The 12,963-nt window shown below is 35.3% G+C and overlaps 1 protein-coding gene across 1 annotated transcript; it reads right to left on the bottom strand.

The window, feature by feature from the left end:
* Window positions 1-1,262: 1,262 nt before the first annotated feature.
* LOC105040994 (uncharacterized) lies at window positions 1,263-6,792 on the bottom strand. Its single transcript, XM_010917765.4, has 2 exons — window positions 6,562-6,792; window positions 1,263-1,719 (listed from the first exon to the last, which is right to left on the bottom strand). The coding sequence occupies exons 1-2, from the start codon at window positions 6,725-6,727 to the stop codon at window positions 1,436-1,438; spliced, it is 450 nt and encodes a 149-aa protein (XP_010916067.1). The 5' UTR covers window positions 6,728-6,792; the 3' UTR covers window positions 1,263-1,435.
* Between the last annotated feature and the right edge of the window lie 6,171 nt (window positions 6,793-12,963).

The raw sequence follows: 12,963 nt of genomic DNA, 5'->3' as shown, positions 1-12,963 counted from the left end.
GCACCACCAGAATCCGGTACCATGCGGTGCAGCAGGAAGAAAGAAGAAATAAAATAAGAAACACAATGCAAATACATGGATTGGCCTCAAGCCTACCTCCACGGGGCATGCAAGCTTCACTATGAGAAAATAAAATAAAATCAATACAAAAAAAACTCGCCACTTAACCCTTGTACAAAAGTCTTTCAACAAAAAGCCCCAAAATCCTTACAAAAACTCTCTGAAACCTCTGTTAAAGCCTTTTTGTACCTTCAGGACGTCACCAACTTTCTGATGCAACAAACGGTTCGTCAATCGGAGTTATATAGACTTCAGAATCACAAAAATACTGTTCCAGTAAGAAATAGAATCCCAATCAAACATGAAATCATCCGTGGCCGTCCGATCGTGATCGGCTCGCATCAGAGCCGTCCGATCACGCAAACCAGCCCCTCCATCACCTAATCATGCTCGGATTTGCTCATAGCCAACTGATCATGATCGGTTGCGTTCTGGGCTATCTGATCGCATAAAAATAGACCTGAACCATGCATGGACCGCGACTTGGGTCCACGCGGCTCCCGTAGACCGCCAGCGCCCCGCAGTCCATGGTGGACCGCGCGAGTGCTGGACTGGGTGCCTGCACACGCTGGGCCGACCCACACGCTTACCAGTGCTGGGCCCGCCCGCATTGGGCCGTGCGGCTGCATGCTGGGCACATCTCTACCGGGTTGGGCGGTGCTCCGCCAATCCCCGCCGGCCAGCCGCTATCTCGTGCACCGTGCCACCACTTCGAATCTTCTTTCGTGCGTAATTTCTCGGCCCAGACTCTGTTTGGAACGATCTTGAGCTCGTTGGACTCCGTTTTTCATCCTGGACCTCACTATGGGCTCAATGTGGACCGAATCTTAAAACGTATTTTCTAACAAAAATTACAGTGAGAAAAAAATTTTCAAAACGATCTGATAGTTCTAATGACTAATTGTTATTATTATTATTATTATTATTATTATTATTATTATTATTATTATTGAATAGCCCAATGACAAATCATGTTAATTTTGGAAAATAACTTATTTGTGAACGTGATTTATTTTTATCCCTATTTTTGCATGCCACAAGATGAGTAGCATCGCTGACACACAACAGCATATCGGTGTCCGCGCATCAACTTCCACGTATCTTGGTCTTGCACTAGCTTGGAGTTTTCCCGGTAGCAATGTCTCTTCGAAATCTAAAGAAACACAGAGCAGAAACTAGGGCTAATGAACACGAATAACGAGTACAGCAAATACAACCATTTCATTATAACAATTATGCACGACCAACTTAATGTTCTATAGGCTTTAGGATTAATGTTCTATAGGCTTTAGGATTCCTTCTTCCTCATCTCAACCAACATACATGAGTTTGTATTATATGTTTACAGTATGTTTCCCGACATACGGTACACCTTTCAGCTGCAATACATTGGGACAGAAACAGGTTTGTAAAGGAATGGTTTGACAGCGTGAGAGTTTCCAGATGGCAAATTGTAAGTGAACTTGACCCCAGAGTGGGCATCTCCCTTCCGAGTGCACTGCTCATGGTAGCTGTTGATGGGCCTCGCCAAGCATGACATCCACCGATCACTCTCAGGCATGGTCTCTGCCACTTTATAAATGCCTTTTGAGTTTGTGAAGGCCTGGTAATTAATAACCTCACCAGATTTGGTTATGCAAAGAACAGCTACCTCGGCACCTGCAGGGAACATGACAACACCGCATGAGACTGGACACATTCACCTAAAAGCCCTTGAACAGATGCCTAAGATAACCACAAGAGCTGAAAATTCAGCTGGACGAATCTACGGTAAAGATTACATGTAACAAGATAAGAATGAAAAATCATATAAAACTTTGATACGTATAAAACAATTTTGATGGAGAAAAATTATTGCAGGTTCTGCACAAATTCGCCTGCTCAAAAAACTTAAGAGCAACCTCTACAGAAACATGACATGCAGCCGATGGCCCCATAATATGTTTTGTCTTCAACCAGTATGGTAGTCAAACCAGATAAAGAAACATTGTATGAGCCTTCATGTTCTAAGATAAAAAAACATGCAGATCTTCATCACAATTCAGGCTTGGATTCATAATTCACTTCTGCTTACTGAAGTAGGTTTCCTCCGTGTAGGATGAGAAAATTCATGTTTGTTGATTTATATAATGCTATAACAGTTCCTCTTCTTTTTTTTTTTTTGATTTATCAAGATGAATTATGTAAACAATATAAACAAGCATTTTTTTTAATTCAGGAGTTAGAAGGAGCTACATAGGAAAATTTTCAGCATACAGGAATTAAATAGGGTATAGCTTTTTATAGAATTTATACAAGCTCATCTTTTACATATTACGCTCAACCATTTCAGTCTGTATCCATTTGTAATTTACTATTGATTTAGCAACTTAGGTAACTATTTATCATGCTTCAGACTTGCCAAGACTGGCAGTCAAAAAATTGGCCGCACTCCAAATTAACCAGTGTGCATCCTCTTTGTGAAGTTATTTGACAAACAATGGCGTAGATTTTTTTTTTTTTTTTTTAACCGGAGCACCACTTTGACAAAACTGTTTGTAGAATTACTTTACAGGAAATTCCAGGATTTTCCTGTAATCAGTAACTTTCTTTCCACCATCCACAAACACCACTTACGTTCTTCTGACTTCCATAGACTGGTTAACAGACAAGGGCAAGATGGTATTAAAGCTACAAAGTTCCTTGTGTCTCTTCTGAGTTTATGGTGCTTAAATAAGTTGAGTCCCTTAGCAACATAAGCATTCATCTTGAACAAGGAGGAGGTTTCCTCCAATGAACCACAAGCAAGATGACTAATTGGAGCTTCAAAGACCAATACTGAACAACTTGTGCATCATATGTACCATGCTGAGGCACCATGTACTCAATACACCCTCCTTCCATATGTTCAGGGTGTCTACCAACCTAGCATCAATTATTGTTGCTCTGTAACATAGCATATTGATCAATTGATTGATAGTGGATGTTACAGAGTAACAAAAACATAGACATTGATAGTTTTTCAAACCAACAATTTTCAAGTTTTACTTTATTTTGTATGAACTAATTCTTAAATAATTGTATTTGATGTCAATTTCTGGTCTGAAGACACTGATATAGTGTAGAATGTATGTTTCTAAATGCAACAACAAAGAATAAAGAGGCTTTAACTTTTGAAAATGAAGTTGCTGAAGGAAAATCAGGCCCACAATACAGATAAGAACAGAGAGCCAAAAAAATGCTTATAAATGCATCTTCCCTCTCCACTTCTGCCATTAGTATTCGCAATCCCACATTATTTACTAGAGTCAAAATGCATTCTTAAGCTTGAAAGCATATTTATCCATAAAAACAAAAATATCCAGTATAATTGTACATCCTTTCATACCAATGCATGCCAACTGCTGGCTTGACATGTATATCTAGCTAAAAGCATGATATAATAATATATTCAAGGCCATGAACAGGAATACCGGCTGATAGCCATGAAAGGTCAGATAGAGTATTCTCAGGTTCCTCATTTCACAACAAAATCACTTACCGTACATGTAATTGGAGAACCAAGAAACTCCTGATAATAAGACCAAAGGAGTAGACAAAGTACCATGGAACAATTAATGAGGTAGAACTAAAAGGCACGTTTCATCTTCTGTCTGAGTTCTGATGGCATGAAAATTCCCCATAACTGGCTATAGGGATGGGCAAGCACAGTTTATATGTTTTTCTTCTTATGTCCCAGAGTTTTCTTTCCTTTTATGCTTGCATGAGTGGCCAAAAACCCTCACGGCATGTCTCTGTAACAGATAAAGATAACTCAGACTCTGCTAAACGATGTTCTCTTGGGAATGATTCTTCTCCAGAAAACTTGTCTTTGATTGACATGAATGGTTGGAAGTGACGAATGTTGTATGTGAACTTGTGGATAGCATTCTCCAAAAATAAAACTGGTCCGTTTAGGTCAGCTACTAAAATCAAATTACATTTATGGATGTTTATAGGGAATATATGTTTCCCAAGAGAGAGAAAACAATGCTTTCTTCTTTTTTTTCTTTTTCTTTTTTTTTTTGAGAAGAGAAAACAATAAGTCAAAACATCCAAATAAGAACAAACCAGTGGTTCTCAGGATAAAATAAAACGGTATACAAGAGAATAAAACAAAATAACATAAGTAGAACTAAGGCCGTCCAAGTCTCTTGACCAAATATGACCTCAAATCATTCATTTAATTATTTGTTACCTTGGTTGACCTGCCTCCCTCTACCTATATCAGTCACTATAATGTGTTTAGCCATAACATAATGACAATGATTATTTTGGATGACAAATATATTCTTTCAACTGTCCCAACACTAAACTCTTGGCAACAACTATTCTGGGATATGAATATGAACTATGATGGGTTTGAGATCATCATGAACTACAGATGAGTTCATTATAAGATACTTAGCTTTCAATTTAAGAAGGATGATCAGATTCATATCCCATCACTGATGATGAAGCATCGGGCACTTATTCATGCATCTTTCAAAAGTCAAGAGGCCATCTCCAATTCTTAATCAAGCTGAGGAGTTTGATAATATCCACCTTAACGCATAACGCAAGATCATAAAGCATCAAACTTTAAAATCACCTAACAAACATTGTCCTTAGTTTATCTCATAATTAATTTATGCAATTTGAAGAATGGCATTTCTGGCTCTGAAACTTATTTTACAGTATCAAAAAGTCAGAAGGAACTCACCAGAACTGCAACAATTTCTCATTAATATGCAAAGTATAACATTATCTGAAGAAACTCAAAGCAGTCCTGCCAAAGACCATGAACAAGTCCTTTATTACCAATATTTTGCCAACATAAACACTGAACATGTCCATGGAAGTTCCTAGCACTTTTCTAACAAGGATGTTCATCATAACTCATCCTAAAGGTGAATTTCTTTGATATTTCCTCTAATATAATATAGTTAACCTACCGATCTGATATTGAAGGTGGAGATACCACATCCATTATTTATATCTTGTTCGAAATCTGATTTCATTTCACATTTCTGTGCAGAAATTGAGTACCATTAAGCATAGCTAACAATGCAATCAGTTCCATTATTTGGGGTGATTCCTTTAGTGCAGATAGAGTTAGAGAGAGTCACAAGCAACGAAGAGAGATATATAAGAAGAAAGAAGAAATCGTATTCATTAACTGTCACCATATATGAGTGCACCTTCTACCGTTCCTTCCTTTACGGCTAAAGACATAATAAGAATTATGAAATGTAATTTATTATCTAAAAAGTGTGTTTCTAAGCTGTCTTCCCAGAAAGAAATAAGAAAAACAGACAAATAAGGCATTTTGAAAGCATCAAACTTTCTAATGATAACAAATTTCATATTTCTACAAGACCAACAGAGAAATCCAACATAATCTCAACACACAATCATAATGAGTTCAAAAAATTTCTAGCCAACTACACTTGATAGAATTATCATATCACATATTTTTGGTGCATGATTTCTTAGATGCAAATCACTATATAGGATACCACACGTGATGTGAATCTTGCACCTACTGCCATAGTGTTCTCCTCAACGCTTTCAGCCTCTCTTGTCTCATGAAGCACCATCAAGTGCTACAATAATCATATCAAGATAAGTTCTTGGGGGGATTTCCATAGTTTCTTGCTTTGTCATTTGTTACATGCATACATCCACATGTATGCCCACCATAGAAAATGCTCTGAAGCATTTCCCTAAGTGCATCCACTTCATCTGTTTATACAGTATTTTTGTTCCCCTGCTTGTGCATGAGAATCAGTTGCTAATTCTACCATTCTTCAAGCTCCAAAAAAAGACAGTTCTCTATATTTCTTTGTTAAATACCAAATTTACTTTATGTTCTTTTGATCTCCATCTTACAACTTCGATGATTGTAATGAAAACTTCCAAATCTTGCTATAGAATTTCATACAATTACCTTTATGAAATAATCCCGTTTTTACACCTTTTACTTAGTATTCTACTTCTCCTGGCTATGTTGAATACCAAATTTACTGTATGTTCTTTTGATCTCCATCTTACAACTCCGATGATTGTAATGAAAACTTCGACTCTTGCTATAGAATTTCATAAAATTACCATTATAAATATCCCCGTTTTCCCACCTTTTACCTAGTATTCTCGTTTTCTTGACTCCGAATCATCAGTACACTGAACTGACGGATGGAATTGTTATGTACAAATCAAGATATTTAAGCAACGAAGAAAAAGAGGTCCCATGACTACTGATCATGAAGAAGACAGAAGTAGAATCAGACAACAAAACAAATGGACAATAAATTGCTGGAGAACATCAATTGCCTTACGAATCCATGAACTCGAACATGAAAAGAAAAGAAAAGAAAAGAAAAGAAATCGTGGAACTAAAATTGAGAAATTTCTCAGTTTTTTTTTTGGACAGGAAAAAAGGCAAGACAATAAGGTTGGAGAATAGAATCAGAGATCAAAAATTATGGATAAGAGCAAAATTACCTTCCAAGACGTGATCTTCTGGTCCTATTGAAGAATCCCCACACACATCGCAGACCACTCTCCCGTGGATTTCCCCCGTCCAACCCTCCACCCCGCCGCACAGCAGGACGACCAGAAGAAGCCCGCCCATCACCGCCATCGCCAGTCCTCTCGTCGGCGGCTCCATCTCCGGCGACGCTTCTGCGCTTCTCAGAGAGAGAGAGAGAGTGTGTGTATGTGAGAGAGGGGCATAAGCTCCTCAGAGACCAGTTTTTTTTTTTTTTTTTTTTTTTTTTTTGTGGCAGACAGAAGCTTCCCTTTTTGACACGAAAGACAAGACAGCGGCTATAGATTGGGCCTCTCTTGATCAACGGCCGATATCCGCTGTTTGTGTTGGAGTATTGGATCCGGCAAACTTTCTAGATATTGCAAAGCCGTAAGCTGCCCGTGCTTTATTTAGCACCCATATCATGTGGCCTGATAAGGATGGCAATAGATCATATATGAATTAAATTGATCAATATTTATATTTATTTTATAATTAAAAAATTAATCACATAAAGTAAATGATGAGAATTGAATCAGATTGGATACATAAGATAAATTAGATAGGATCACTCAAAAGTTTATCATATAAATATTTTTAAATAATTATAATTTAAAAAAATTAGATTAATATTATATTTGATCGGAGAGCATTATACCATTATTTACGTCTAATCCAAATTAATTTCAAATATTTTATCTAAAATCTAAATTTATTTTAGAATTTAAATGAATCAGATAAAACTCGTGCCATGCATGTCAGATGGGTTGGCTACAATTACTATTCTCATGCTTTGGGCCATCCTTACATATCTCTTGAATTCCATTGCCCTACTGGCACTAATTATTTGGCAACAAATCTAATTGCCCCACCTTAGATATCTGGTTATTAATCATTACCGGGTGATTTCTGCTGGTGCTCATTTCATTTACTGGCAAGATTAATTTTAATATTACAAGCATTTTATATTGTGATCATAATTAATAACATATGATTTCCCATCAATTAAAACTTAACATCATCACCATTAAAAATTATTTTCTATTATTTTCTCTTTTTTATAATAAAAATAATAATTAGAATATCAATCATTTATTTCGTTTCCAAATAAATTTGCAAAAAAAAACTAAAATAGAAAAATATGCAGTCTATTGTTTTCGCCGTTATCATCATATGTATTTTTTCTTTTGAGAGAGAGAGAGAGAGAGAGAGAGAGAGATACAGAAGTCCCATCCCAATTTAAGGAGAAAAGACGAAGGGAACGCAAGAAAGCAATTAGCGATGGCATTTTTAGAACTAGGCAGAATGCTGGAAAGTGATTTCTGCTGTGATAAGCCGTCCAATCTTTGAATGAACAAATGATTTATTGGAGAAGAAAACCATCCGAAGGGGCTTCTAATTTGAAAAATTCTTCGATTACCATCTGTTCCAGATTCGCTAGTATACAGAACTGACAAGACTATCCCAGGCTTTTAGCGGTCCGAGTTGTTGAAGGTCAGATATCCAAGTGCCGACAAGGTTCCATTGACCATTGGTAGATGGGAGAGTAGGCACCAAGAGTTGGCAAGAGATGAGCCAGATACTAACTAGTAGAATAGGTGCACTTCAGCAGTTAGTGGTCTATGGTTTACTTTAGCTAGATTCTTTGACGATACTATCTTGTTGCTGAAAGCTAGCCAGGAATCATTTTTATCTTTTCTGGGATGAGCAGCTTCCACATTATGTTCCCAATTGGAGAATCTCCATGAACAAAGAAGATGTAACAATTCTTCAATGTGAAACTGTTCTAACTACCTCCATTTCTAGTTCCAGCTCTCTGGTTCGTTAAGGATCTATTTGGATGGTTAAGCTCAAAATCTAATAAAATTTATGTGTTGGACTATTACAACATTAAAAAAAATATTGAATTGAAGGCTGGGTTAAGCTTATGTCTACAATCATCTAAGACTATCTTTTATATGGGTCAACTCAACTCCCTTAATAAATCATTTTTGATTTTTTTCTTCCTATGGAATTCAGACTGGTCCACTCTAAATATTTCTAGGTATTGGAAATATAAGCCAAGTCCAAACTTTTTTTTTTCTACTAACTCTAGTTTAAACCCATGAATCCTATGGGATTTTGAGTCTTGAACGTCCAAATAGATCCTAGATAGCCAAACAATACTAAGCAAATTGATTAGTTCTATGAACTCAGCGGAACCAGTACTGGAACTGAGAGCAAGTCTGAAGTGATCCTGTTCAGCGTCCATAGCCAAGAATTCTGTCAAAGACACGTTAGTGTCTATTAAACGGTAGAACAGGAGAGGATATTTTGTTGCTGTCCATAACCAAATTTCTTTGGTTGACAGCCGAGAGTCTAGCTAGCTAAACAGTATCCTTAGAACAAGGTTTGGATCCATGCCACTGGAATGATCTCCGAGGTCTGTCCATTCTGTTAATGATACCTGTTGGTAGAAGAGTGCTGAAGATCCAACATATGGGTATGGAGCTGAGGACAACATTCACTAATTTCAGACAAGTCTATGATGCCTAAAGTCTTTTTTTTTTTTTTTTTTCTTTTTTCAGATTGTAACAACCATGTCATTGTAATTATAACAAAGTAATGAGTTATCAAGGGATACTGAAGTTATTGAAATCTTAATCTACAGAGAATCCTAGCTTTTAATTATTATTTTTTTTTGTAAATACTAGGACTGCAAACTCTCTTAATTAGGATAATGAGTATAATTGCTTATTTTGAGCTTGACTCCATGATCAACTCATTCAAGCTGCTTTCTAAGTTTATGATAAAATTATTGCTATTTGTAAGTTTCTAAGCAAAACAAGCATGACTACAATTAAGAGCCATGTCAAGTGAGTGCTTTCCAGGCAAGTTGTAAACACATCTCTTAGAGCTCAACCTGAAACTCAATGTAGTTTGAAAGTATTGTTCTTAGTTTTGGGTTTTTTACTTCCCTGCAAATTACTGGACAACAGCAAGGTTGGAGACAGTATTTGCATGAAACTTGTATGATTCCTTACTTTTATTTTTTGTTTTTATTTTTTTGTTTTTTGAAAGTGGAAGATTCTTGCCGTCAGAAGATCTCAACGTTTGATGAATGATTTTAGAAACAAAAAAGCCTGACGGTACACGTGTTTCCGCTCTAGTGCAATTTTCTTCTTGGATTTATAAAAATAAAAACAGAAAATAAAAGAAATATTAGATGGACCCTAAAGTTTGCAAAATTAAAAAAATCGATCGGCTTGGCTTATTTTTGACTTTAACGTTACGAGTTACAAAATTTAGAAGGTGTGCACCTTCAAGGGATATAAGAGGTCGAACATTTGGTATATGGGCTGTGAATCGCTCAGCACCTGTAATATATGAGCTCGATAGAGAAGGGGAAGATTCACTGTATCAAGCAAATGTCAAATGAAAGCTTTACTTCATGTTATGATGCCTAAACGACGATTTTATTTGTAGCATCACCTTTAATTTCAACCCTTAACGAGGTTATCTGGCAGCAGAGCTACTCCAGCGAATAACAGGTCAATAAACTAGGATCAACAGTGTGTTGGATCTGCGGTCATTATATTTATATATCGCCAACAATGTTGAATATTTTTTTTTCTTTTCTTGTCTTTTCTTTCTTGCAAGGTTGTCTAAAGTCCTAGTGGTACCCTTTGTTATTGTAATAAACTTAGAGTACCATCAATGTTAACGATCTCAGAAATAAAAATGGAAAATCAGTACAGGACTCCAACCATTCCCACACATACGTGAGGACGCTTTTGGATACATTTGGCCCATAAAAAGTGGAGGAGGAAAGAGATAGTTTCCTAAAAAATCAAGAGAGGACCTCTTATTTAGTGAGAATTTAAAAAAAAAAAAATGAAAAAATTTTTTCTCATGAAAAGATATTTTTTATATTTTATAAAAAATAAAAATCTATAAAGAAGATAGATTTTGAAACTTTTCGCAATGAAAATTCATGATATCTTTTTTCTTTGTAAAAATATCCTTTTAAGATCCATGACTAACATTTTACAAAATATCAATATATGATTATGATGATGATGATTTTGTAAATATGTGATTATAGAGTATACAAATTCTTGAAAATATTATTTAAATATTATCCTTATAAACATTAGTATCATATTATATTAATATTATACTAATACTTATATAAATATAATATCAATATTATAATATCTATTATATTTTTATTATTATTTTAATATTTATATCAATAAAATATTTTTATTAATATAGTATTATATAAATTAATTTATTATACTAAAATATTAATATAATATTAATATATATTAGTATTATATTGATACAATAAATTATTATGATCTAATGTTATATTATAATATATTAATATTATATTTATATTAATATAATATATTGTTATTATTTATATAATATTTAGGAGTAAAAAAATATGGTCTTATATCTATTAAAAGTATAATAGATATTCTATATAATTTCTCTAGAAAAATAGGTGCTCAACTAAATATAAACCACTCTACAATAAATTATTTTTTCATAATCAACCAAATATATCCAAGTCCCATTTTCAGTAAATAATCTTTAAGTTCTTAGAAAGTTACTTTTTAAGAAAAAAAATTCTTTTCATAAACCAGACGAGTCCTTAAAGAATTAGAAAGGATTTTACTATGGTGCTCCAAAAAATATTTTAGTCTTTTTATCATTTATGTGTTTCTAGTCATTGGATTAAATATGGATCACTTAGATTTCAATCAATTAAAATGCTTAAGTGCATGGCTGATGCAGTAAATATTTCAAAGATTAAAGATATTTTAATATTAAATTGATCACAGATTTTATAATTAAATTAAATTTTTTTTTCAAAAAATATTTTCCGACCAACGAAGTCAAGAAGCCAAAGGTGGTGGGGGGCATGGATAGATGGTGGAGGTGTTTAGGGGGGATGACCTATGGATGGTTAGAGGGTTGGCGATAAAAAGGTTACAGGCGCTAGGAGGTGGATCATCGATGGAGGACCCACGGATATGCGGAGGGCGGACAAGTTGCGGGTGGTCAAAGGAGGGTTGGCGAGGAGAGGTTGCAGGCGCTAGGAGGGTTGATTGTTGACAGAGGACCCATGGGTATGTGGAGAGTGAACAAGCAACAGGTGATAAGGGGAAGGTGGGAGGGGGGGAACATGGGGACGCATGGGGGGGGGCATGGGGGCTATGGATCGAGGGCGAAGGACCAAGGACGTTAGAGGTTGAGAGGAGGGGACTGGGGGCAAATGAGCTGCAGGTGGGTGTGGGGCATGGAGAAGTCGCGAGTACAGAGAGATGGAGAAGTCATGAGCAAGGGGCCGACAAGAGAAGCCGTGGGTGGAGGATTGCTCAAAGCAGCTGTGGTGGCACTGGGAAGAAGGGGTGGGTACGGAGAAGCAGAAGGAGGTGGACTGGCAAGGAGCAGCAGGGAAGAAAAAAAATAAAAATAATAAAATATTATTTAAAAAAATAAAATATAAAAAATTATAATATATAATATTTAAAATATTTTTTATAATAAAATTTATAAATAAGCACCGTAGCAAAAATCAGTTATGAATCAGTGACATCCAAATTATAATAGAGTAACCATGTCTCGGTATTAGTTGTGGAAAAAATTGGAACCAGACTCTCTGGTCAACAACCAAAATTATAATATATCCTACATAGCCATCGTAAAGCAGAATCTTAGCTCTGGATTATTATTAAACATAAGTCCGATACTGACACACCGAACCCAATTAAGGGTAGCTTTTTCAAAAGACTATCTAATTTTCAAGTTTTTTTTCCCACTTTTTGCTTTTTTTTTTTAGTAAGTCCACTTTCTGATTCAGTGAATCAATTGACTCAACTCAAGGCTTGACATGTTCATACATTTTTTCATCGAATCAGTAGCTTGGCACCTTGACCCGGCTCAGACACCGGCCATCGCACAAGGACACTTGTCCGAACGTTACGTAGGGAAGGAAAATAACATATTAGATTTGAAATAGTAAACTAATATTGTTACCCAAAAAAACAGTAAATTAATATTAAGCAATTGAAATTATAAAGAAAAGCAAAGACTTATAATTTTCTTATGTTGGCTAAAACACGCTCGTACACTCTACTCATCAGAACGTAAAAGTTCCTTACTCCACGCCTGATTAATTTGGTTGGACACGGACCAGCTGCTGGTCTCAAATTTACTCCGTAAAAATCCATCGTCAAATTTAGTAGCGTATCATCCACACAAAATATATTTTTTATTTAAAAAATATATCATTTTAAAATAATATTTTTATTTATTATATAATTATTTAAAATATATTTTATTAATATATAAAATTTTTATTTTATTGATAAATATCTTTATTG

The sequence above is a fragment of the Elaeis guineensis genome, chromosome 3 (assembly GCF_000442705.2).
Source record: "Elaeis guineensis isolate ETL-2024a chromosome 3, EG11, whole genome shotgun sequence".
Classification (NCBI taxonomy): Eukaryota; Viridiplantae; Streptophyta; class Magnoliopsida; order Arecales; family Arecaceae; genus Elaeis; species Elaeis guineensis.
The sequence above is the reverse complement of the archived record's forward strand: the minus strand, read 5'-3'. Positions and strand labels throughout refer to the sequence as shown.